The sequence below is a fragment of the Aptenodytes patagonicus genome, chromosome 4 (genome assembly GCF_965638725.1).
Source record: "Aptenodytes patagonicus chromosome 4, bAptPat1.pri.cur, whole genome shotgun sequence".
In the NCBI taxonomy this organism is placed as follows: Eukaryota; Metazoa; Chordata; class Aves; order Sphenisciformes; family Spheniscidae; genus Aptenodytes; species Aptenodytes patagonicus.
The window spans coordinates 48529346-48556597 of NC_134952.1; the positions used below are offsets into that span (position 1 = coordinate 48529346).

The window sequence follows — 27252 nt, forward strand, 5'->3', positions numbered from 1 at the left end:
AAATGCATTTTCTACTTGATCATTACTAGGTCTGCATGGGAGCGATCCGAATTTTGTGGGGCAGGCCTAGCTTTGGATTAGGAGCCAAAGCTACTGAAAGATTTAGACCTGTTCTGACTTAGGAGTTTAGTACAGGCTTCTCCAGGGCTAAGAACTTTCAAAGTACTCCTATGCGGTAGCTGGTTCAGAGAGGGAGTTTTCAGCTAGGTAGATTTATAGCATTCAAATACATAGAATCTAGCATCACTGTCCTACCACATCCTGATGTCAAATGACTCATCCGTCTGAGAGCTTTTTCTGTCTCAGCCTGGTGATCTTCCCAGAAATTACCAGCCCAGGGCACCTTTCCTCAGGTAGGCTATATTTCAAAGCAGGTGGCTGGATACAAGCTGGATCACTAACCATGAGGGGAGGTGACCACTCAGCCACATGACCAGCTTTTACAGCAATGAATACGTATTTCCAATACGTCCAATATCTTCCAAATGTTTTGTAACTCTGTATAAAGATCATCAGAAGCTACGCATGCCCAAGACTCTATATAAAACCAACAGATAATTGTTGCAGAGATATAGAAATTGAAATGTTAAAGGTCTCTGATAACAAATTGGGAAGACCCTGAAAAATGCAGGTCAAACATGAGATTCTGGAGCTGACACTGCAAGATCTTGGAGGGCAGACTGAGGTCTGAATCTTAAAAACCTTCGGCCTACTGCTAGACACCATTCATGGGGAATGTTGCTTAATTTTTGTGGACAATGACTCCCCTTCCTCTAAGTCTTAAAATGCACTGTACAGCCAAACTTGCCTTCTTGAAAAAACTTATTAAAAGATGAAAGGATAGCATAGGTGATAAAAGTTATCATTTTATTCTCCTTATGGCTATGGCAATGGCAAGCACCTTAAACAGTGTATACACCGAGGAGAGTCAGTAATTTAGCAATTTGGTTTTGTTCACACTACTGAAAAACTGTAGTTTTTTGTTAATCTTGTAATTGATCAAGCTGTACACTTACACTTGTTAAGTACTTGAAATAGGAATAAATAGATTTTATGCTGCTCTGCTGGACTGTTGCAACTATTCTGTCACAAGAAACAGCTGAATTTGGGACCTGCAAATTGCTGAACACAAAAATATCACATTCCGTTCAGGGGAAGCAAAACTATAGCGGACCCATCTTTCCTTCTACTCAGTTCCCACGTTGCCTCGGCTTGGGGAATTACTTGTGACCCAAGTGAAAGCAGACATGGGGTTGCGCTAAGCTGAGCCTGGTTGCCTGCCAAAACAGTTCCCAGGAGACTCTTCTACCAGATATGAATTATAGTAGTCAAGTGCACCACTCTGCAATACCTGCAGTTCCTCTGGACTGGAGGTAATTTGTTATGGGGCAATGCCAGCTTGATACTAGGACAGGGTTGCTGCCATTCTGACATAAACGACTCCCTCCTTAAAGAAGCTTTACAGTCACATTACACACTCCCAATAAAGCCTAATAGCTTTATTTTACACATCTAAATTGCTGAGTCATTGAAAACTATAAGCCAAATTCATATTTCATATATTGTAGCATAATGTATTTTCTTCTGTAGAATAAATGTCATTTAAATATCACTCAGGACTGAGGGCAGTTGGCCTGGGATGTCTGATAACTCTTGGAGCACAAAGGGGGAGTTATACAACACCGGGAAGCTACCATTATGATGGAAAACTGGCCTGAGCTAAGACGTACATCTCATCTTTATCCATATAATGAGATCTGGTCACAATTTACCCATAAACTCTATCTGGCAACACAAGAAATGCAGGAACTGTTTGACAGACAGAGAGACCTGTCTTTTGTTTACAAATGCCAAGACTTCTGGATCCCTGGCTTCAGAGATGCTTGACATGCAATGCGGTGCAGCTGTGGCCATCCCGGGGAAAGCAATGAGACGGGTGTTATTTGAGTATGCTCTCAGCAAATACTGACTGAGAGTCCTGTCCTCTGAATAGTTACAGCTTGACAGCTGCTATTTATTATGAGAAAAATAGCAACTGTAAAGCTGCTTGCTACTTTATTTACCTGAAGCTCAGCAGCAACCATGGCGCTAGGATATTAAAAGACAAATTTTTCATTTAGTACCTCTGACCCCAAATCTCTAGGGACCAATTGGTCAGATTGCTAGCCATTAATGACCAGCATGTTTTTAACGTCTTGGCAACTTCTAAGATTAAGCAGTATCCAAAACTATTACGACAGTATATTCCTGGAATCGCGTTAACAGAGGATAATGCTGATTTTGCGTACACAGCTTCGCAGCTCCTACCTGTAAAGTGCTGATATGGACAGGAGTCCCTGTGCCATTCACAGTGTTCTTCTTGGCAGCATTTCCACCCTTCCCTTCCACTTGCTCTGCCTTGGCAATCTTTGCTTTTTCAGCTTCAATTCTCTTTGGATTGTTTAGCATTACCTGGACCACCGCATACTCCACCAGGGATGCAAACCCAAAGAGAAGGCAAACAATCAGCCAGACATCTAAGGCCTTCACATAAGACACTTTGGGAAGTTCAGCGGCAAGAGTGGTACATTCAGATGCCAAGCTGAGCACTGAGAAAATACCTACGGAAAGAAAAACAATATATTGATTAAAGAAGACTTACCCTTACTGACGCTGGCTGTGCTCTTCCTCTGAAACAGACAACACTGAATGATGTTTTGTAACGGTGAATGGGACTTCACAATGCGGTCGGTGTATTTTGCAGCAGGTAGACAAAGTGCACATGCCTTCAGTTAATGAACAAGTTAAACTGAATACTCATGTAGGATATTGCAGTTAGTGATGAATTATTAGTAATGAGTACCTTCATTTTATAAATGGAGAAAGAAATAAGTGAGGCTAAACTGGTTGCTGTGGTTTTCCTGCTTCATCACACGTCACACAACTGGGAAATGGCCTTTCCAGAGCCTTATCCTACAATGTGCAACTAAGTCCGGCAAGATGGAAGAGAAATATATGATACTTAAATCAAAAGACTCCAAGTCCTTTAAATTAGACTTGAAGAGCTACTGTTGTCCCAGAAATCTGAACTGTGCTACAGCAGGGGCAATTCTCTGAATGACCTGTCCACAAGTGTGATATGCAAAACTTAGGCTGAAAGGGAACTTTTTGCTAAAGAGCAAAACTGTACCAGCACATTAAAAAGTCTGTGTTCCCAACTGACTGTGAAGATGAAAACACTGAGGTGACTGAGGGTCTACAATCATGCCCTATTTCAGCTTCCAGGATCTAGAGGAAGATTTCTAGATAAAGGGCTTTTCAGGAAACCCTTATCATGAAAAAAAAATACATCTGCAAAGGCTGTTGAAAGGTCACACTCATCATCAAACTAGGTTCCAACAAGCACTGCTCCTTACAAGGCTTCCAAACGTCACCATCAACACAGGGCTCACATTGCAAGAGACAAAATACAAGCCTGATCTCAAAAAGGCTCCTATGAAATGGCAAATGTAGCATGAACAGCTACATTTGGAAAAAGCGAACTTCAGAAATGGCTGTCATGTGGGGAAAACTTATTTCACCCTCCCAGTCAGAATGTCCCGTTTTGGTTTTGTGAACGCTAATGATAAAAATCTTCTTTAGTTATGAGTGGGTAGCTTCATGAAATGTAATGATGTCTATAGAAAATGTTGGCCAAAAGGAGATAGTTAGTCTTGACTATGTTTCTTATATTGGTCACGTGTGCTATCCAAAGCATGAAAAAAACCTGTAAATCATAGAGAGATAATTTTCTTCAGATCCATTTTAAGTAACTGAGGATGTGAAATTGTTAATAAAACTGAAAGTATCTGTATTGGCATATGAAAGTATTAAATTCTAGTTAATCATAAATAACATATCATTATTTTGCTGCTGTTCCCATTTGGATTTCAATAAGATTGATATGATAATTTATTTGGTGTTTGTTAATCTCAAATGGGCAACTTACTAGCCGTATCGTGAAACTATACTTTCACTGAAGAGAAACTATAAAGAAATCATTACAGTCATATAATTTTAAAATACAGAATCTTATGATGTTTTATTTTGAAATGTGTAATAACAATGTATCATTGCAAAGCTGGATTTTTTTGTCCACTGGGATAATACAGGATGGCCAGATGTGCTATGTCAGATCATAAAGACATGGCAAGTACTGAACAAACAAACCTCAGTGCCCACCTGGTTTATTTTTGATCTACTGTATCTGACGCATTCAAGTATAAACATGCCCATAAGGATATGTTAAGGATCTATATAAGGAAAGTCAGCATAGAATAGTCTTCTTTTTAATAAATTTATTTTCACTGACCAACACCAGCTGTCTTGGGCTGAACACTAATTATGGATCGTAATGAACTGCAATAACAAGTACAAATAAGGCTGTACTGCCTCTTAACATATAAAGGCCACCTCTGCCTATGCCCAGCTTTCTATTCGTTCTCTAACAGTGTACTGTATCAAGTACCATGCCATGTCTATGCTAGGCTTCTGAAAGGCAGCCTCTACCCTTACCATGAATAACCAAATTAACCAATGATATGGACTGGCTCAACATCTTGGATATTGTAATTTTTTTCCTACTAACTTTTAAAGTGTTTACCATCTTAATATGCGAGTATTATTATCATGCCTGCTGCTTAAAACATTTGTACAACCACTTTGTAGAGCTTAAAATACTAGATCTTACAATCTTGGATTTAATTCTACAAAACTAACTTGTAAATTCTGCTAGCTGAAAAATTTTAGTGGCGCTTTCATCAGTTTGTTCAGTAGAGCAATTGAGGTCATGGTGACCTGCCGCTAATTTCCATTTGCCTGGATTCCTAGGATGAAAAGTTCGTTTTCAGACTCTGAGAAACTTCTAGGTTTTCAAGGTAACAATGAAGTGAGATAGAAGCACAGCAATATTCTATTAAGCAACCATTTGCTGCCAGATCAGAGTTGGCATGGCCTTGGAGACCCTAGCACCAGAGTTGTAAGTTGCACCTCTGGCAGCAGCTGCACTAGGTACTTACCTAACACAGTCCAAAGCCCAGGCTCAAACTGAGTGAGGAGAATGAATAAATAAACTGCAAGATTAATTATTAAAAAAAAAAAAGGGAAACAAAAAAATCCCCCTTTTCTTCTCAGGAAGCACTAAAGAGAAGGGACAGAGCTCCTTCCTCTACACTTGGAAAGTAAAGGGAAAGTTGGCCTTTCTAGGAAATACCTCTGCAGTTTTGCCCCTAGTGTGGCATCCCTCTTGATGGCAAAGTTTACCTTATCAGTAAGGTTAGTTAGCTCCCAGCCTAAAGCATGATTGTACAGAGCTACTATTTTAAAAATACTGCCTAAGGTTACACGTGGATAGTATCAGAAAATGCCAATCCAGCAAAGCACTTCAGCACGTGGTGCCAGATAAATAAATCTCCCTTTTTTGAATCCATCAAACTTACTGGCCTCAGCACTATCTCCTGGCAGTGAATTCCACAGGTTAATTATATGCTGTATAAAACAGTATTTTCTGGTTTATATTACTGCTTTAAAAATGTCTGGCTTCATCTCACTAATGTTATTGAAAAAGGTAATATTCCATCTTCCTTCCTTATAATTTGATATCTCTAATACATTCTCTTCTCTCATTAAACTTCATAAACTAAAAGACATACTCTTGCCAATCCTTCTTCGTGCTACAGTTCTAACATATATCTTTACATCTTCCTCTGAGACCCTACATTTTTTACAATTTTATGACTAAGTTCCTAAGACAGATCTTAGGACAGGAGTGACGGGGCGGGGGCATGCCTGGCCTCAGATCTAGCTGTCCTTTGTACGTGTGGAATATATCATCACTACGCCAAGCCTTCAGTTACCCTGTTGTACTCCCACCTGCACTCTGGACTAATGCTCCACGCTGTCAGGCCGCTGCGCGTGGAGAGAAGTCCGACGTCCCTCAGATCCCTACAGCTCCAGGAAAGATCTCACTCCCTTTGGGGATCACGGCAGTGAAGGAAAGAAAGGGATTTTTTAAACAGATGCTGGCACACTGTCCACCTGTAAAGAACTGGAGAGCCCTCTGTGGGGCTCATCAGAAAGTGAAACACCAGCATTTAATTAGAAAGAAGCATTCAGTGACATCAGCCTTTATGTTGCTCAGCCACAGCTGTCCAGGTACCAGTCCTTTGTGGACTTCCCTACCACCAGATGTTCCAACCGGGTGAAATGTTACAGAGCTTGCAACTTATTTAGTTCCTGCATGGACAAAGGCTTTTTCTTCAAACAAACATACATCCTTCTCCCAGAACATTAATCAGCCCACAAAAACATATTCTGCTTACTGGTTTGCAAAGTATCTTGTATCCCTAAAACACCTGGAAGCTTCTGAGATGCCTAGCCATGGGAGCAGTAGCCCACTGTACTTAATTCTAAGGAAGACTGTATTAAGATATTCGTAAGTAAATCTGAAGTAGCTTCTCATCTGATGAGATCTGTATCTAGCTATTGAGAGTGTAGTGGCCATTGGTAACACTTTTTTGGGATTGGATGTCATCCACTTGACAAAGAAATATTAATCTTGTTAGATTTCAAGGTCAACTATCTTCAAGGATGTAGCTAGAAGAGTTAGTTTGTCACCCCCTTGCAAAATAGAGAAACATAAAACTTACCCCAGTGACAGTGCTATCAACTTGCGTTACTAAATACTGACTCATGACTAAAGGATGGTCAGATTTAGTGGGTTTCGCTTCTCCGGGGAGTCAGGAAAAGTCACGTAAGCAGGCCAATGGTTAGTATCTTTGAAAATGCCTTATTTCATAAATGCTAATACATAAAGGAGCCGATAAACACTTATAATAAATGAAAAAAAACCCAACAATAAATAAGCATGCATGTTCAGTCACAAAGACATCCATGTCACATAAATCAGCACTATACCTCTTACAAATCTAATATATAATTACTAATCCTGTCCGGTCAGCTATTTGAAGTGCAGGATTATAAAAGTAGAAATACAGCTCAGGTTTTGATCATATTGGAGCTCACTACCTGAAAAATATTTCCAGTTCTTGTTTCTATCTTTTTAATTTAAGGCACGCTACATGTTCCTCACACTTTTTTTTTTTCCTTAAAATGTCTTATGTTTCGCATTATGGAATGCATCCTTGCTACTTTTCAAGGTAAGAGATTATATTTGTTACTTGCTATCAAACAGATACACATTGTGACTCCTCCCCAAGTAACTATTAATATTTTTAAAGGTCAAGAAAAATAAAGCTGATTTGTATTCTGAAACAGAACCCTAGAAAAAAGATACAATAAATGTAATGAAACAGTGGTTTTGTTACATTTAATTAGAGCAAGGTAGCCAGCATTGACTCAGAAGCCAGAAGTAGCACTCCAGTCATGGTTCTCCAAATTTTTTAGAGCACTTACTTACTTACTTACTTTATTTTGCCCATCATATCACTGGAGGAGGAAAAGGCATGGTAGATGACCTGAGATGGGAGAAGTGGGGCTCAGGCCAGCGGGTATGTGGACGCTTTTCCACCTAACAAAACTCAGCAGGCACCCTTCCTGCTCCAGCTGGCTCTTAACACAGGGATTTCAGCTACCTACTACTGCAAGACTCTACTGACCACAGACACGGGCTGGTAAGGTGATGTGGCAGATCCTGACTCCAAGGGTCTCCAGTGCTTATCGACACACCTGAGGCTGCACAGGACTCATGTCCTGGGGGGCTGTGGAGGTTCAAGTGTGGGTGAGAGGTTTCTGAGGAAGGCAGGGGGCTGGAGGGATTCTGCAACTTCACCCATGGGGTCTTGAAAACAGGTGCGCTGAACCTCCTGGGACACGGACAAGATTTGGAAAATAAGGGGTATGGACTTGTGGAGGAGTGCCAGGGAAAATGGGAGCATGAGGAGGCCAGAGCATGGGGAAGGAGAGGTCATGGCATGGGGATGGGAATCCAAATAGGAGAAGTGTCAGGATGCAAGAGCCCGGCTCTGCATTTCATTGAGCTCTTGGGGTCAGCAGGTTTGGCCACCCCAGACCCGGAGTCCCATGTAAAACCCAATTAGTCAAGATAATATTGTTTTGATTAACTCTGTGTCCTACTATCTCATAATAAATGAAGGGCCTGCCTACTGTGTTGTGCTGAGCAGCATGAAAGTATGAGCCTGAAGTACTCTCATGAACTGAGTCTCTAATGAAATAAAACTAATCAGGTAACAAGGATGCTAATTCTCTTCCAGACATCATTCTGTTTCTATTACTCTTCAGAAAAACTGCTCCAAGAGGTAGCTATTTAGAGCCTTACTCATCTTCCTGCTTTCTTACGGATTATTCAGATGTTCAAATTCCTATGAACTGCATATGGCCACAGTGTCTGCAGCATCACCCGTGCATGGATAAGATCAGATTTGTCTGGGTTGAGAGGAGCAGAGACAGTGTGCTTATCACATAAGTCCTGGAACCATTATCAAGCGAAGTCTCAATGTGAAGGTGGATTTTACAGGACTAGGAATGAGGAGGTTTCAGTGAAAATGATGAGCGGATAATGGAAGTGAAGTTGCTTTCAGTGTCCAGTGTCATGTTGTCAAAGCAACTGAGGGTGGCTCAATGGCGTTAAAGTGGATTGTGATGGTACGTGTAAACGCAGGTTACCCAGTGGGACTCTTGCAGCACTTGCATCGGGATTGATCCAAAATGACAGCCAGGATAGAACAACAATTAGCAGTGTAGGAGCATAAACACCCATCATGTAAAATCCAACTTGTCTTCTTAAAGTGAAGATTACTTCTACACAAGTGTAATAACCTTTAAAGAAATAAATGCATTCATGTTTAATGTGCTTTGCAGGTCAACCTCTTCAGATCCGTATCTTCTAGGCCTTTTTCTATTTAGGTTAAGAGCAAAAGTTATAGAATCATAGAATCATAGAATAGTTTGGGTTGGAAGGGACCTTTAAAGTTCAATGATTTGATTTTCTTTATAAAGGCAAAGAGTTCAGTTTGAAAAAAAAATGTTCAAAACACAGAACTATGTCACTGCCAAGTGTGGTCAGGCATATGACACTCTCTGTGCTCTATAAGGCACCCTCCGTCTTTTCACAGCGCATCAGCAACAGGCAGTTGAAGTGACTCTCACCTTGGTGCTGGCTTCAAGGTGCAGTCCAGATAAAACCAATGGGGTCTAGCAGTCATACTAGCTTACGCTCATCTGAAAATCCTACTTAGTATTAATTTGTGCAAAAGATGGAATTAAGAAATATGTGCAGAAAGTTTAGAATGCAGAGGTGATCTGAATGTGACTCTAAGCAGAGATTCCCCCAGTACTGAAAGCTGGTACAGGTGACTTCTGAAATTGGTACAGACTTTTTAAAAAAGACTCTAAAAACACTGTACATTTTGAAAAAAGGAATACTGCCTCAAATCTTTTAAAATGAGGATCTAAATCACCCAAACATTTAAGATATCTGTTAAGATGAATTCAATAAAAAATAAAGCTGCAGATACTAGAGGTTTTGCTGGAGATAACAGATGGATCAGGAAGTCTGATAACCAGAAAACAAATTCTGTCCATATTTCATATTCATTCTGTTCACTCAATTAGCAGAACTGGCATTTTTATGTTAATATTAACACAATAGCATTGTAAAAACAACTTCATAAACTATTCTATCACAAGGAAAAGGCATTCCTATGTTATATTACAGCAATTTCAAAATTCAGATCAGTCTGTATCTATAAATAAAGTTAGTGCAAAGCTGATTTAGAAGACAGAATCTGTCAAAAATATATGTATTTATCGCTATATTTTATCAATTAAGTGCCATAGAATGATAAGTCATCTTAAAAGTGCTGTTTGGGTATGCAATAACCAAAACAACGAAAAACCAAAACATTAAGGAAAATTTTCCTTACGTAGAAGACACTATACGTTATTTCATAGTTCATTCTATCCTCTTCAATGATCTTTTGTCTGACAAATTTCCCCTCTATAATTTCTGAATAGTTTCCAGATAGTTTTAAGTTTTATTTTCAAATGAGGGATGACCTTGAAAATCATTATTTGTTTGCTTTATGCCAGAAATGCATTCTGTATGGCTTGGTATCATCTTTCATCAGGCAGAGAATAGTATCTATTGCCCTCACCATTCAGCTCGCGAGGACATACTTGGATCTATCATACATTTTGATAAACAAAGAGTAGGCAATTTGCAAATTTAAATATTCAATTTATTGCCACAAAAAGTCACCCCAAATTTGTTTACCCTCTTTCTACTTAGGTAGGTATGATAAAACATCAGTTGACGTAAATAGACAGTAAAGATTAAGTTCTTTGCAATTGGCAAGAATTTTGAAATAATTTGAAATAATGAAACATAAGCCATAATTTTGAAAATTTGCTTGTACATGTAACACTGCCTCTTGATTACCTGACAAAATCCTTAAGTGAATTAATTTTAACTATGTGTGCAAAATCTGCTTTTTTAAATACCTTCAGTATAAGAATTTAAAGTAAATCAAACAACTACTGATTACTGAAAAGAATCTTTAAAAATACTTCAGAGTACTGAAATATTCCATTCACATTAATGAAGTATTAATTCCAGTCTTGGTTATGAGATTAACATGGATGTTCTTAATTTTCAAACAAAAAGCATTTGCAATAAAAGAATTATGAAAACTTTTAAAAATTTCATGTTGTCACTCCACCCACTGACAGTACTCTAATGTTCTTTCTTTAATGTTCAAGTCACATACACACGCACAAAATGTGCCCATTTTACTGAGCACTTTGCACAGTGTCATTTCAATTTGTGGTCACAAGGTGCTGAAACTTGAGAGAACACTACCGATTTTTGTTCCTGTTTAATGGTAAAGTGTACAATTCTTAGATTTTTCTTTAAGGTTCCTAAAAATACCGAAAATATCTAAACATTTTTTAGACATTTAATTTTAAATTTACAGCAAAACTCAAAATGATCATGATAACTTCAATAACAAGATAGCAATCTTGAGTAAGTATTTCCTTTTTCCCTCAAATAGAATGTAAGTCTTCCAATTTTCCCATTTGTATGAATGTTATTTGGGAATTGCAAGATCCATCCCTTTAACTTTTCATTGCTTTATAGCCTATTTTTTTCAGTAAATTCATTACTTAATTAAGAATAAAATATTTTTTTCACTTCTAAGTAAACTTCTACCATATCAAGACTTAGATTTGAATGCAATCACTGCCAGTTTGTTGTGCTTTCACAAATGCAGAATTTTCCTGAGGGGAGCTAATTTCATATTATTTACAAATGGTAAATCGCCTGAGATACTGAATTACGTAGTTAGGCTAAGAACTCACTCATTTTGCAGTGAAAAAACAAACCTCATCTCAATTTTCATTACCTTTTTCAAGTTAAATTCCTTAACTCTGAGATCTACTAAGGTTACCTGAGATCTCTTCAGACTTGGAATCTAGCTCAGGAGCAACTGCAAGTAACAGACCCTTGACTTCAGCTGAACAGTCAACAAGAAACTTGCAGAAGATCCTTAGAAGCTGCAGTGCCACAGCCATCCTCGTTGAGTTTTAATGGGAGATTTATTCATATGATGCAAGAGCACTGGCTAAAATATACCATCCTGACTTCTGGAACAAAAGTTGAACCAGAAAACCAAAATTATCCTACTTTGGTGCAACTGGCATAATTCTACGTGAACATCCTATCAGGAAAGATAGGCATTTACATGCATAAAAAGGTATTACGACTATAGAAACAAAATGGTGATAATAAGATCAGAAGACATGTAAGCAAAACCAAGAAAAACATTTAATCTCATCTTCAACCTAGATGTTTCTATATTTGAATTAGTTTGCAGTAATTATATGTGATAGTTACTATTATATGGACTACTGGTTTGTTAAAAGTAATCTATTTTCTCCCATAGAACGTAAGACGAACTGGAGTATTAACCATTAACCTTAAACAGTAATTGAAGGAAGCTTAAAGTTTTTGAACAAGAAAATCACTTATGTCACCTACCTGTGCCTTTATAATACTTGGTACAGTTACCATATTCAATATCCTCCTTTTTAATATCAAACTGAGGCAGAGCAATTTTCTCCAGCTGTACAGGATCTCCAGACTGCCAGATAAACCGTAAGTCATCAGTTGTGTAACCAACTACAAGAACAAAATAATAATTGTTTAAAGAACCATCTCAATCAGAGTAAACTCTGCAAGAAAACCTAGCATATATGTATCGCACTTCTTTCACTCTTTTTCTTTCTATTTCCTATTCAAAGAATTAAATATAAAGATGAAATAATCCACAACTGAATTTTTATGTAGGCCTGAACTAGGACTTGGTGGGTGGAACATTACATTATCAGCAGTACTACACTGATTAAGAGGTGTTTGTTACACCGCTTACTGTTTAAACAAAGAAAGCAAAGCTCTGTTCTCCACAGCTTTGAAGCCTCCATATTCATTCATGCTCTACTTCAGCAAAGCATGAAAAACATACCGAACTTTAACTGCACTCAGAAGTCCTAGTAGCTTCAAAAGAATTTAACAACTCAATTACTGTGATGAATCTCGGCTTTTGTGTAAAACAACCTTTCTGCTTAGTTGTTCAGATTAAAGGCCCTGATTCATGAAAGCACTGACGTTCAGGAAATACTTGACCAGAAATTTAAGTAGAGTTTAGTCCTACTGAAATCAATTCAGTGTCTTCATGATCTCCTGAGTATGGACAGACTTCAGTATACATCTGAGTGTCTAAATCATTATATATACAACACCACCAAGTGAGAGGCAGTGAAAGTTAGGCTCACAATATTAAAGCATAAAGAAATATTAATTAAATATGCAGCCATAATCATGAATTTACATGCCATTTTTCTGCTACCTTCTGTTTATTAAGGATTAACTTAATTCAAACAGAGAATGTGTGTGAAATGGGAACAGAGATGGGGAAACAAAAAAGATGGAGTTGGAATGCAGCGTTTTGCAATTCAAAACCTCTGAAAAATGGTTAAAGAACTGTTCTTTTTCTGGGCGCATTAGACAGATTTTTTTTATAACTTTGAAAAACAGCTGTGATTAAAAAAGGTAAATTGTTCATAAGCTAACTTCTCTAAGATTCACAACAACTTAATAAAAATCACAATGTCTCAAAGCTCCATGATGGAAGATAATATAAAAAAAAAGTTAGTTGTTCTAATGCTTCTTTCATAAAATCAGTCTCACCCCCTTACAGCATACAGCAAATCACAAAACTGCCCAGATCCTTTATGATAACAATTACTGGACAGTGAAAATGTTGTCTATAGGGAATGTGTAGAACTGGGGATCATAACTTAGTAAAAACTGGTGGCCTTCTTTGTTTTGGAAATCTAGCAACTAGAAACAAAATATTGATGTGAAAATAACTTAAGTAGAATAAAACTGCCAATGGCTAACAGGGAAAGCAAGCCCACTGTTGGAACTGGAGGGACAGACTGGAGGTCATGGGTACCATTCTCACTTTTGACAACTGAATTAAAAGGTAGAAGAAAGTTGAGTGCACACTGTCTTTCCAAAGGAGCAATTTCCTCCTGAATTTGAATATTTCAACTTAGCATGGAGAGAGACAATAAGGTTGTTTAAATAAAGTTATTGAGAATTTTTTTATGAGTAGTTCTTCCTTGAATACCTATACCTTGCAATGCTTGTAAAGCAACCCAGACTGAGAAAGCTTGAGCAAACTTCCATTAATATTACTGTCTAATTCTAGTTTAACCCCAAACTGATTTGGGTTTACCCTAAGAGTTTACTTCAGCTAATGTATATACATAGTAGTGACGGGCAAAACTACTATGGGCGTACTACAATTCTAAAGGTAAATGCTGGCAATCAAAAACTAAATTGTAAAGCTCTGATATCATTACTATTATTACCCTTGTCCCCACTGGGATGGCCTGCTCAGCTTTGATTAACTTTGCTCTTTCTTTGCTTTTGTCTTCCCTTCCCTAACCCCACCTTCCCCACTAGACCTGGTGGAGTAACAACTGGACAAAATTTTTGTATTATAGCAGGAACGGGCTGGAGCAAGCCACCTTCCTTCCCTCTGCTTCATGCTTGTTCTTACTCAGCAAAACAGATTGTCATGAAAGTGGGATCACCAAGGGTTGGAGTATTGGGAAAAGGCTGTGCTGGAGTAGACACCCTTGTACTTGGGGAGAAGGAAAGAAGATAGGTTTCAGAAAGATTTTGGCTGCAACTTCCAGCATGGCACGAAGCCCTTCGGAGATGAGACCTGGCTGCCCTTTCATAAGATCAAATCACCTAGAGACCAGGGAAGGATTGGCAAAGGAGAGATGCCTGACTACATCCACAACACATCTTGAAACCACTTTCAAAAGGTTTCATACTAAATGCTCTCAATGCATTGGCATCAAATAATTTTTCTTCGGCACTGTATCAAAAGAGATTCAAACAATACCATGCATCATCAATGCAAGGGGATAAACTGGACCTCAATAACCTACAAAGCAGCAAAGGTTGTGGAAGTTAAAACTACCTGGGGAAACCATGGATTCTTTTTTCCAAATTATACGTGTTTCCACTTTACTAAATTTATTGTAAATGATTTTATAAAACTCATCAGTTGTCATTATGTTTGATAGCAAAAGCTAAAAACAGAGTGCAGAGTGCCATAACTGGAAGAAACATTTTTGACAGGGCAATGTATGTTGGTAGGAACCAGTGAATATTAATTTCAAGATTCATTAAAAATGTTGACATGAACAATACAGAATTGATCATTTTTTGTTTGATTCTCAGGCATGCCTAGAAGGCAACTATTTTTATGCACAGACTGATTTACATACAGCTTTCCAATTGCATCTTGCAGCGCTGCGTATCCATAGGAAACAAGGTCAAGTCCAAAGGGCACGACAGAGTAATAGACAATCTGAAAATACAGAAATGAAATTTATAAACAGTGTGAGCTGCCAAGTAAGCAGTAGACTGCAATAAGAAAAAAAATTCATAGGTATTTGATTTTCAGCTTCTAAAATAGCAGAAAAAATTAATTAAAGTTATAATAAGTAGCAGTTTGAGCGATCTCTAGTAGTCGAAGTATTAAACATAGTTCGCAAATTAGAGACCTACTAATACATGACAAAATACATATCGGTCATAAGAACAACCAAACCAAAGGTCCATACAGAAGAGAGTCCTGTCTCCAGCAGTGGCCAATGGCATATTCTTCTTCTCCTGAAGAAGAATATGAGACTACAGCAACCAGGAAACGGTATTTCGCCAGATATCCAGCAGCCTCCCAAAAGTTGCACCTCAAGGACTTCCTAAACCAGACGTGGTGCTTCAGTATTTAAGGGACCTTGACAGATTTTTTTTTTCCCTCCAAGAAGCTCCTTTACTTCCAGTTGCCTTCTGGAATCCATGCAAACTTTAAACATGCACAGCATCCTGCAGCAAGGAATGCCATAGCTAAGCTGCACACACTCTAATCATCTCCTGCAGCAAGGAATGCCATAGCTAAGCTGCACACACTCTAATCATCTCCTTTTATCTATCTTGAGCCTGTCTCATAGTTCTTTTACTGGAAAAGCAGGTGAAAAATCAATGTCCATCCATTCTCTCTGTGCCTTTCATGATTTAGAGACCTCCATGCCACCACCTCAATTATCTTGTTTTTTCCACTGTGAAAACTTCTGTCTTGCTTAGCTGTTCTTTGTAAAGGATGCTGTTCCGTGCCTTTGACCATCCTTGCCTCCCTTCTTGCAGTGGGAAGACCAGAACTGTGCCTTGTATTCAAGATGCAAGGATAGCATGAATTTATACAGTGGCATGATGTTCTCTTTAATCCCTAATACTTCCTAAAATTCAATTCACTTTCTCCACCAGTACTGAGCCGTTAGCTGACATTTTCAGAGAACTAGCCCTTATTACCCAAAGGTCGTTTTCCTAGCTGGTAATAACCACCTCAAATCCAATCAGTTTTTATGTAAAGTTAAAATCATTTTTTCCCACGTGCATAATTTTCAGTTTTTTACACTGAATTTCATCTCACATTTTGCTGCCTAGTCATTAGATTAATTTGTAATTCTCACTGTTGTCTCTTATCTTTACTATCCTGAATATTTTGGCATCATCAAAAGCACTTGCCAGTTCACAGTTTTCCAGATAATTTATGTTGAACAGTACAGGACCCAGAAGAGAGGGACTCTACTGCTTACTTCCCCTCATGCGAGCACTGGCTGTTTATTCCTACATTCAGTTTCCTAATTCTTAACTATTTATGCAGGCAAGAGCTTTCTTTCACATGCATTTTGTCATTCATGTATTTTGATAACTGGAGATTCTTCAATTAATATGTGATAATGTCCCTGTAAACTAAAAATACAAGGCATAGCAACTATATCTTTTAAAAAATTGAAATCTTAGTAGCATGTCACCAAACCACAGTGCCTCAAAAAATTAATCTTACCTGCATACATATCATTTATGAACATACAGTATTATTAAAATCAACAGAATATTTTTAGAGGGTGACATTGATTTCAAACTTTATTGAATTTGGTTTTGTTATTTGGAAGTTTTCAGAGAAGAATTTTTCCGTCAGAAACACTTCTGTTAGTATTCACTCAATATTCACTATTCGCTAACCTAACCTATTGACTGAAATAAGCTCATTTATGACTAGCTGCAACCTGGAAAGATATTTGAAAAAAGTTCAAATGTTTCATTTAACATTTGCTATTTCAAATGGGAAGTTTCTTTTATAGCTGAAAGTGATTTTCTATTTTGAAATATTAATTTCTATAGACTTCAAAACCTGCTACGTAAACAACTGAAATCAGAACCAGGACCTTCAGAGTAAGCCAAATGAAATGGTTTGATTGCCCAATATATTTTCTTTTCTGATCACTGTCGGCAAAAGTCTTGAGATTGAGTTTCCTCATCCTGATTTGCAATGGGCAAAAAAAGCCCCAGACTCTCCCATCTTCTTTCTTTTTTCTAGCCACTTCTACTCCACGAAGAAATAGCTCACGTGACCATAATTTCAGAAGTGGTTCCCTCTTAACGGTAAAGTTGCAGTATATTCAGATAATCATTTTTTCCTCTATCAGGGCAATATGTTCCAGTTCACACCAGAAGAAAATTCACTCACTGTTAGGAAATTGAGCCTAATCTCTACAAATCATTGTGTCTGTAAACTCTCCAGAGCTGTAATTCACTACGAGATCCTTTTTAATCAATCAATTTGCTATTTTCAGTGGATGATTATTTTTATGGCATGGTGTATACCTTTGATAAACCAAGTCAAACCACAAAAAAGTATGCATTAATTGCAATGAAATTAAACAATATTTTTGGGTCTTCTGAAAAAATCTAAATCCAGTAAGGCATAGAACTTAATCACGATTGTGTTCCAGCACTTTTACAAAACATATACATTCACAAATTTTGTAATTTCTGCCTTTCCCTATATCATTAGTAAGTAATCATAATTTTCTTTAGTTGATGTAGAAATTCAAGTGGTGTGCAAATTATATTGTTTTGCTGAAGGCTTTACTTCAGATAACTTATCCATTTCATTATTCTTCCAGGAATCCAAGCAATTATCAAAATGGTTTAAATTTTGTTTCCAGCAATACTAGTTTACTTCATGTGTTAGCTTAACATGATGTACAAATGTACATACACTTCAAATTTCTACTACTTGCTGTGTTATCAGCTGACATGCTTTAAAACATCTTAATCTGATTTCTTTACACACATTTAATTTATTGTAGTATTGTTTACAAACTGTCATATGAATTTAAATATTAGTCATAAACTGTATTACGTGACTAAGTCTAACACAGCATATATATCTCATATCAAGTAATCTAAAAAAAAAAGTAGAAATATATCAATAAAATACCTCATGCTGACTAGGACGTCTCCATCCCGAAATATAAAAAGAAGGATATTTTCTTGTGTGACATCATGGAAGTTAGCATTTTTTTCATTTGCAAAGAATAAGTCCGGCTTCCAAAGACATTTAAACATTGTTGGGTCCACTGTCAGCGTATCTGAACCTCTCCAGTCATTGGGCAGTTTGAGTCTGGGGTCATTCCACTTCTGTCTTAGAAAGATGTTGACTCTATAATCCTGATGGGAAGAATACATAAATATTAGATGAGCCAAAAGTCTAGCCAAAAACCCACGGAGAAAGAAAACCATTCTATCAGACTGAAGAGAAAAGCAATTTATGCCCTGATTTTTTTATCGCAAAGATAGTAATCACTATTCAAATGACATTGGTGTTAAGTTTACCACAAATTGGTAGATGATGTCTCACTCATGTTTTGAATACGGTAACTTTTTTTTTTTAAAAAGCCAAATTCTTCCCCTGGGATCATTTTTCTGTCTCCTTGATATTAGTCCTCTGTTACCTAGGCATAGAGAAAAGCATGCAGCAGGACAGAGGGAGGCCATAGCTTGACTACACTAAATCGCTGCAGGCAGCAGGCACGATATCGCTTCTATCAGGATATCCTGTGAGTGTAAATTCCAGCTTAGTCTCCATTTGGTTAACTGGCACACTGATGGCAAAATATCACACTATAAAAGCAGAAACAGACCAGGTAGATAACAGATTTTGCACTACACACCCAGAATACGGCCTCAGACCTTGTAACAATGATTTGGGACTGTTTTAGTAACTGAGGAAAACTGATGCCAGCTTGCAACACAAGTACTGAGGTAGCACGTATGAAAGCAGAAACTGAGTAGGTCTCAAAGAGACAAAATCAAGACTTTACACAGAGGAAGCTTCCCTCTGAATTCAGCAGGACTCTAGCTCAAGGATGGACAGTAGTAGAGCCATGCTCAATGAGAACCTAATTTTGCCTTCGGGAATTGGAGTAGCATGTGTCTCAGGGCAAAACGATACCCGCATGCGTTCTGTCCTTAGTGAAAGCTGTGTGCATCCAAAGGAAAAATCTGACCCAGTGTGTCAGTTATGATTTTTCAGTCTTACCTCTAAGTCTTTTTGCTTTTTACATTTACATTTAAGCCAGTGCCTCTTTTTTATGTATATGTAAACTAGGCAGATCACATACAGAAAAAGAATAAAGGTATTGTTGAAATAAAGTAAAAAAAAAACTGAAATAAACCAAAATTCTGTGTGTAAGATAACTTCTATCTCCAGTCTTCCTAGTTGTCTTCTATGGTGCGTTTTGTTTTTTCATAATTGTTTATTAGGTACAAAGCATCCTGAGATAAGGGCTGTGTCTTTTAGAGCAGTGAAAACACTGCTACTGCTTTACAGTTATAGCAAAATGCTAGAAATCTGTGAGTGAAAGTTCTCAACATATTTTTGGTTTGTCAATGTATTCTGCATAACAAACTAATTTTATAAAGTTGTTTATTTTACACGTTAATGCCCTCTTACACATTTTTCTGTTGATACAGTGTGAGTTCTCTTCTGTTGTACTTATAATGTATACATTTACAGTCCAAAGCAAGTGCCATGTTGAGACAGTCATGCTAACTCCAACAGGAAGGAGTTCACTTGGCTAAGACCTCATGCAGAATAATGTGCCCTGTTGATTTACCCTGTTAACTGGAATACAGTGCCCACTTTCCCATGTCCAGCCCACCAGTCAGGTCAGCCCAGGTATTTCTTTATCACACTATACTGTATAATATTTTTCCTTACTGCATTGTAAGGAAAAGCAAAGCATCAAACCTAAGTAGGAAGAACCTAGGCAATATTTATTAATATGCATAGTTCTGAGAGATATGTTACTTGCTGGCAGTCCATTTTTGAAAAAAATATATGTAGTCTGGCTCTTATTTATACAAAGACCTACATTATCTTGTCAAAGTAAAGAAGAAATGTAAAATAATAGTTGATATGAAGTGACTTTGTACTGGAAGGCTCTCATAGAGAAGCTTCAAAACAGGAGGGAATTCAGGTCATTATCTCAGAAAGCATTTTTTCAATTATACGTATATAATTGAAAATTTACTTGCTTCTTGCTGAAGTTCCTATTCCATATGCACTTCTTGTCTCAGTGAAAAAAATTACTTTTAACCATGAGATAAATACTGCATACCATTCATGCTCACAAGCATTACACTATTCATTACACCAAAATTAATTTCCCCATAAACAAGTGCATTGCCCTAATTTTAACAAAATAAAATGCCTTCCCAAAGCCATAGGCAAATGACAAGCAGTGTCCAATGCTTGCCTTCAGCTTACCCATTCAGAAGAAGGAGATGTTTACATCACTGAAAAGCAGAATGCACTGGCAAAATAAGAATTGGAAGTAAGATCAGGTCGATGCTATTTTATTTCCTTCCTTGCTCTACTACAAATGAACTTAAATATACCAAACAATGGGATGTTGTGACATTTTAAGAACTTGATTCTCTTCCCATTTAAGTCAATGGAAGAAAAATTCTGTTAACCTAAAATAGGTAGGTTCAGACCTACCTAAACGACTAGAAACTTGTGACAGGGTGAATTTGGAGAGGAAGGCCACCAACATACTTGAGGCAATATAGAAAATGTAGAAGGAAGCAAAGAGATGTCAGGATACAAAACTGTGGCTAGCCAGACAATTAAGTGCAGAAGGGCTTCTTTTTAGAAGAATATGAACTATTACAGCATCTGGCAGCAGTATACACTATGATCTAGTATAAATTTGTTTTGAAAGAAGTCTGCAACCAGTCCTCTCAAATTTGGCCAATGAATTTTAAGATTCAGTATGTGCACTACAATTAGGTTCAATAGGGGCTGGAGAAGTCGTCTGAATGAAGCACATGGTCTTCCTCCTATACATTTTACAAACATTCTTTGAATATTGCAGAATGATCGGCATTTTATAATAAAGGAGAGTCAAATAGCAATTAAAAAGCCTGAAACTAGGGGTGGGGTGGAAGAGATATTCATCAGCATTAGAGCCAGGAGGACCCGGTAGGTAAAAAGAATCACAGAAGTATTCTACAGGGCTTTGTTTTCCCATGAAACTCCAACAGAAGGCAAGTTGTTTTCAGGGAGGTTGAAAGGGGAGGCATTCTAGGAAATATTTCAGATGCAACCTACTAAACTGGGCATGTGGCCAGAAAACTCCTCAGGCCAGAAACAAGGCATAGCCAATACATCTCCTTCTGCAAACTGGAGCACACAGAAGATCATGAAAGGCTTTTTCTACATGAGCTGCCCTCATACAAAGAAAGGAAGCATAATAGCACTGTCTGTTAATACAGTAGAAAATGGTGTTTTTGAGATTAAAATAAGGAAACTGAATTTTCTTTTATATACATAAATATTAAAAAGACCTTTCTGCAAGGTTTTAAAGTAAAGGAGAAGGAGGAAGTGGTGTTTTGCCATTTGAGTCAGTGAAGAAAGGTTACACTGCAAGTACAAACCTTGAATATAGATGCTGTAGACAGAGGGTTAGATCATCAGCACAGCTGAAGTATTATAGCCCTATGGGTATTTATACCAGAAAGGATCTATCCCTAGGAATCCTTGACTGGTCATCCAGTCTATAACAGTTTCTAAATGTGACATAATCACCATATTATCCCACAAATCTGCAGTCTAACAAACATCTGCAAAATCAGAAGCAGAGTTAGCATGGGGATCCTAGACAAGTAGTCTAATGAGCTAGAAGGAAACAAGTTACAGGATTCCAGATAAAGGGACCTTACTGGAAGGTAGCAGCTCTGGTATAAGCTCTCCTCCATTTTAGCTGTGCAAATTCTTACTCACTCTGCAGTTAAGTAATTTTTTGTTTAGTTTTTCCCAATAACTTTTTTGATACATGTGTGAAAATGTCGCAATTCTCTCAAGTATTCAACAACACAACATGGACACTACCTTTTCTAGACACAGAGCAAACATTTGCCCTTCAGTTTCTTCACAAGGGCTTGATTAAAGCAATACAGGCTTCTGGGCATAGGATCCACACTATGGGTCCTATCTTGCTTCAAACCAATATTACTTCAAACCTGTTGATGCTTTTCTACAAAGAAATTCCCTTCTCTTTTAAAACTAGGTAGACTCTACCTCAGTGGGAGGTAATCTCTACTCTTTTTTATTGAGGATGAGCCAACTGCATAGCTAAGAATGCAATCGTCATAGGACCAGAAGGACAGCAAGCAAAAAATAATTGAAAATAATTTTGTGGGATTCCTGCAATATGTGAGGAACCATCAGAAGCAGCCACCATGATGTCAAAGCGAGGGACACCGTGAGACCCTGTTGACTAATTAGAAGTTCCAGACATTAAGCCCAGAGTTGGCTATTTCAGAGAGGGGTCTAAGAGTGGGATACAGGACATCTTGTTGAAGATATTTCCTTCTGCATCTCTTTTAACATCCTTCTGAATGAAAGATCAGCCTGTCGAATGGCCTTTTCTCACTGGCACTCTACACATTTGTTTGTTGAGCCTTCTACCATCACCTCACTTACAATCACCTGACACCATTATTTTTCCCCACCCTTCCATCACCCAAAAGAAGGAATCGTCCCTTTAGCATGGCTAAAACAGGACCCTTTACTCCCACATAGATTTTGTGAAAACATATGAATTCAGCTATTACAGCCAGAAGTGGCTACAGAGCCAAGAATCACCATGATAGTTCATTGACTGAAATACTTAGAAATATATTATTTCACAGATTTTGGCATCAGTAATGATACCACTCCAACCAGTTTAGTAGCTTCTGGTAACTTTAGAGACAGTCAAGAAATCAATATTCCTCGCGATTCACACCAACGCCTGAGACAGGAGAGATGCAGACAGCCACTCTCTTCTCCAAGGCTTTTGGGGAGGAACTTTTTTTAGCAGCTCTGTTACTGACTGCAAATGTCTCTCCTTTCTGGATGCAAAAGACCCCTCTGGTCCTTCACAGAGTTGGTGCCTCAGCTCCAGGAAACACTTTTCCTGTGATTCTGGAGGTACAATTTTTTTCCTAGTCTAAGGGACTTGCTTCTACTGTCTGGTGCATTACCCAGACCATCTGAAGACAAGTACCAGGCTCTCCCCAAGAGAGCAGTGGTTCCTGAATGTCCACAGGACCCAATCCCCACTGCAGCAGGAAGAGTTTCCCAAGTGATATGTGGAAGAACAGACTGACTGTTTCTTTTGTCAGTGCTTCCTGTGATACATTAAGGCAACCAAGAAATAATCCAAACTTCACATAAACATGCTTAGCTATCATGGTGATCGGCTGGATGTAGAAATCTAAATAAAAGCATAAATTAAGGTAAGGATGGTGTCTGAAGTTCTGAAATATGGAGGAGAGCATCACTTATCTTATAGAACATCCTAGTAAATTTGTGAGTAACCATATCAGGAATTCACAGACAGGCATACATGCATTGCCACAGAGAGCATACTTAATTTGGGGGGCAGGGGGGGCAGGAGCAGACCCCTTACATTCATGTTTTGTTACTATTTGTATCTGGGTGAATTGTGAAAAAGCCTCTGTAAAAGTCATTTTTTAAAGCATGCAATAAATTTCAGAAACTTGAAAGGGCCATCTGGCCTAATATACCTGCCATCTTAGACACTTATCTCACTCCTACTTTCCTGCTCTTCCTCCCTGCCCCTCTTTAAACTTTTTGTTTTCAGGAGATAAATCTCGAGGTGTCTTCAGCATACTTACATTCTTTGTTTTAATATCACTTCCCACTAATGCTATTAGTTGACTTACTATCATTTGCAATCAAATCTAAATCTTTATTCACTCCTAGTTAAAGAAACAGAAATTTCTGGCCAAGCTGTTCAAAAGCTGTTTCAGCCACCACATATGTTTAACTTTGAGTGGCTCTGCAGTCCTATTGAAATGTCATTAGGGTATCGCATAAGCCGGTTCTGAATTTTAAGTGCGTACTTTACGTCCACCGACAACAAAAGGTGTTTTATTATTTATTAGCCATATTATGGTTTATTGCTTCTGTGCCATTATGAGTAGGAATGCTGCCTTAGTCACAGCATTAAAAAGAGCATCCTGGTTTTGGAAACTGCCTCAATGCTTCAGATGCAGCAGAGCACCAAAGTTATTTCTAAATGGGATGCTCAGGGAGCTTCTCAGAACTCCCACGCTGAGTGCATGCCCTGGCTGTGGCTTCCCACTGGCAAGACACAGTATGCTCCCCTCTTTCTTACATAAAAGAAAAACCTGATCAGGTCAGAACATCTTCAACAATGAAATGTCATTTTTTTGCAATATTTTTGACAGTATTTATTGGAAATGCCATGGCAAAAAAGATCTTCAAGTCCCAAAATATTTGGAATGGCTTTGCTGAAATGACTTTTTATTTTGAAATTGATATTATTTCCTATAGAAACAAAAAAGTCAAAACTGTAACGAGGATTTTTTGGTGCTGTTATCGACATGTTGAAATTTTCTGACTGAACTGGAAATACATTTTTAGAAACTTCACTCCTCAGTTCATCTCTCTCACACAGGAAATAAACAGGAGTAAGAGCATGGCCATTGACGATCTACTCCTTTACTCCTTCTCTTTCTATTCCTCCACAATTTACTCCTATCCTCAGAACTACATAAAACAGAGAACCTGTAAGCTTCAGCCTTAGGCATGTATGTTCTTTCTCTCTCATATACAGTCCTAGTATTTTCTTTAGTAATACACCAACCAACGTATATATTAACTCTCAGAAAGATTACTTAATTTACCTGAACATAATAATTTATGGAAATAAGTGTATTTCTTGCATCTTAGCAACAGTGGATTTCCTTTTATGTACATCAGATTCTAAAAGCTATGACAATGTGTGGACAAATACAGAGTGAAACAGATTAATAGGTTTATGACATAAAGCGCAGTCAGTCTATCACTAACCCCATTAACTCAGTTCTCAGTGTCTACAATCATAACAATTATTTCTACTTTATAGTTCATAATCCTCAGCCTGAAATTTAATTTAATAAGAAAATCTCCAAGTGTGCTATATTAATTTCATTTCAGTCTTACCATAGTTGTCTCTTGAATTGACCCAAAGCTGTTAATGAAGATATTGACTGCAACATCGACTGGAATTCCTTTAAAAAAAAAAAAAAGATTTCTAGTGAACCGCACAATCCTGTAAAGGTACGTTATCCTTCATTTGAAGTTCCTTTATACCGGTATCACAATGTGAAATGTTTTTTTATAGAGTCATACAACTTTATCTTTTCAAGTTAGTATATAGAGAGTTTTCAAAACCTGTGGTTTAACCTATTTCCATTGAAAGCCAACAGAAATCACAAAAACTCTTTTCAACCTAGTGATAAGAAAACAGAAAAAAAAAAATCCTTAGTCCAGAGCGCTAAGCTTAAAGCATTTCACAGATCATCAATTTGAATAATTTTCAAATTCCATGATTTTCTGTTATCACAGAATGCACAATCCAGTATTACTTTTGCACGCAGTGTTAATGGATAGAGGCAATTCACATTTCTAGCAGCGGACGCTTTTAACTCTCAAGGTCATAATGATGATCTACCATCCCAAATTACCTGTTTATGATTTATGATGACACATTTACCTATACTGTAAGAGGATACTTCTTTGTGCAAGTCAAGTACATAACTGTAAAGTATGAATACAGGCAGATAAAAATTGCTGCATGCAGCTTTCACAGCTACCTAGCCTTGGTGCAAGAGAAAGCTGCTCCATTTTACAATGGTTACCAATTTGCCAAGAAAATTTCTAGAAGCCAGCAGCTGTGAAGATATTAAGACGGACTGGATTTTTTCCTCTTTTCCACAGCCAGGATTCCTGTAGTTGAAGAGGGATAGTGTGACAGCTGCTACATCTGCCCTCTGTCACACTGCGGGAACTGATTGGCAGTCATTTAATCTGGTGTTAACAGAGAGTTATCACGAAGCAGGGAGAAGTGGCCTGATGGTTGTGAGAACTAATTATGGTCCACTGGTTTTATTTAGCACCTATATGCTGAGAGTGTCAGTATGTACACTAGACGCATATATATGATCTCTTTGACACTGTTACAAGTACTTAATTCAGTGGAATTCTTCCTATTTTCAGCAATAAGAGATATAACAATATATAAAGACGATTTTGACAAAGTAAGCAAATACAAAGTAATATATATGCCTCATCTAATAGTTTGCTTGTCTGCATACAATATTTCAGTGTACATTTAATACATAAATTCAAACTTGTTCTCTTGGTTCACCAGAAAATCACTAAGATAAGATTTCACTTTTTTCAGTTAAACCAGTTTGTTGTTTTTCTTTTTAAAATCAGACCAGTTAAACGTGGTGCTTTTGGTTATGCAATAACCATAATACTTTGTTTAGGGCCTGATGCACGTGACAGAGAACCCGCCACACCACTAGTAGCCAAGAGTGTACTATCTCTTCCAGATTTGAATAGGAAGTGCCGTCCAAGAAAATCACTCATGGGTGAGGAACATTTTAACATGGGCAAACCACTTGTCAGAAAATGTTCTTTTTCTTCCACCTCCCTGTAAGTTAGCATTGCACGTCCTCCCTTTTCCTTCCATCTCGATTCTTACCAGACTGCCAGGAGAGTTATCAAAAATATAAAGAAATCTGTAATATGCTTTGTGATTTATCATGCTGAAGAACAGGTAGAACAGAGCCTGGACATTTATTCTTTGTGACAAGGCTCAGTGCTGGAAACATATAAATAACATTTTACAGAGAATAAGGAAAAAGCAGGTCACTTGCTGAGAACTGAGTTTAATACATTTATAAAACTTAGTTAAACAGAACATCTGAAAATGGTCTCTTCAAAAGCATGATAAAGATTATAGATTTCCAAATTTATCATACTATTGATGTGCATGTTAAAATATCTCTTAATGTACGTATAATTAAATACAAGTTTTAAAAAGAAAGAACTGACTTATATAAACTTCAGTGTCTGTAATGTAACAAAATTGTCTATGTCTTTTTCCAGCAGGGAAATAATCTAATTCCTAGAAAGTGTAACTTAAGAGTTATTACAGGTTTTGCAGAAAATATGTATTCCAACCTTTTCTGCATATGTAAGGAAATGACATTTGCCTATATGGAAGATTCCTACAACATTTGACTACCAGGGAGATGTTTTAAAGTCAGAGAATGTGTTTAAATTCATTACCTATTTGAAATCCCAAAGTGTGTAAGCTGTATTACTAACATATCTTTAAAGGGTTTAATAACTGTATGGTTTCCGAGTAGTGATACTGCTGATCCCAAGTTTT

At 37.6% G+C, this 27252-nt stretch overlaps 1 protein-coding gene across 3 annotated transcripts in view; it reads right to left on the reverse strand.

The window, feature by feature from the left end:
* GLRB (glycine receptor beta) overlaps positions 1–27252 on the reverse strand; it is a 52822-nt gene that overhangs the window by 10938 nt on the left and 14632 nt on the right. For all 3 annotated transcript variants that reach the window (XM_076336631.1, XM_076336632.1, XM_076336633.1), the window contains exons 4-9: positions 25011–25078; positions 17928–18157; positions 14866–14948; positions 12035–12175; positions 8662–8814; positions 2308–2600 (exon numbers count right to left, since the gene is read on the reverse strand). In XM_076336631.1, coding sequence (XP_076192746.1) covers positions 2308–2600; positions 8662–8814; positions 12035–12175; positions 14866–14948; positions 17928–18157; positions 25011–25078 — 968 coding nt within the window. The remainder of the gene's footprint in view (positions 1–2307; positions 2601–8661; positions 8815–12034; positions 12176–14865; positions 14949–17927; positions 18158–25010; positions 25079–27252) is intronic.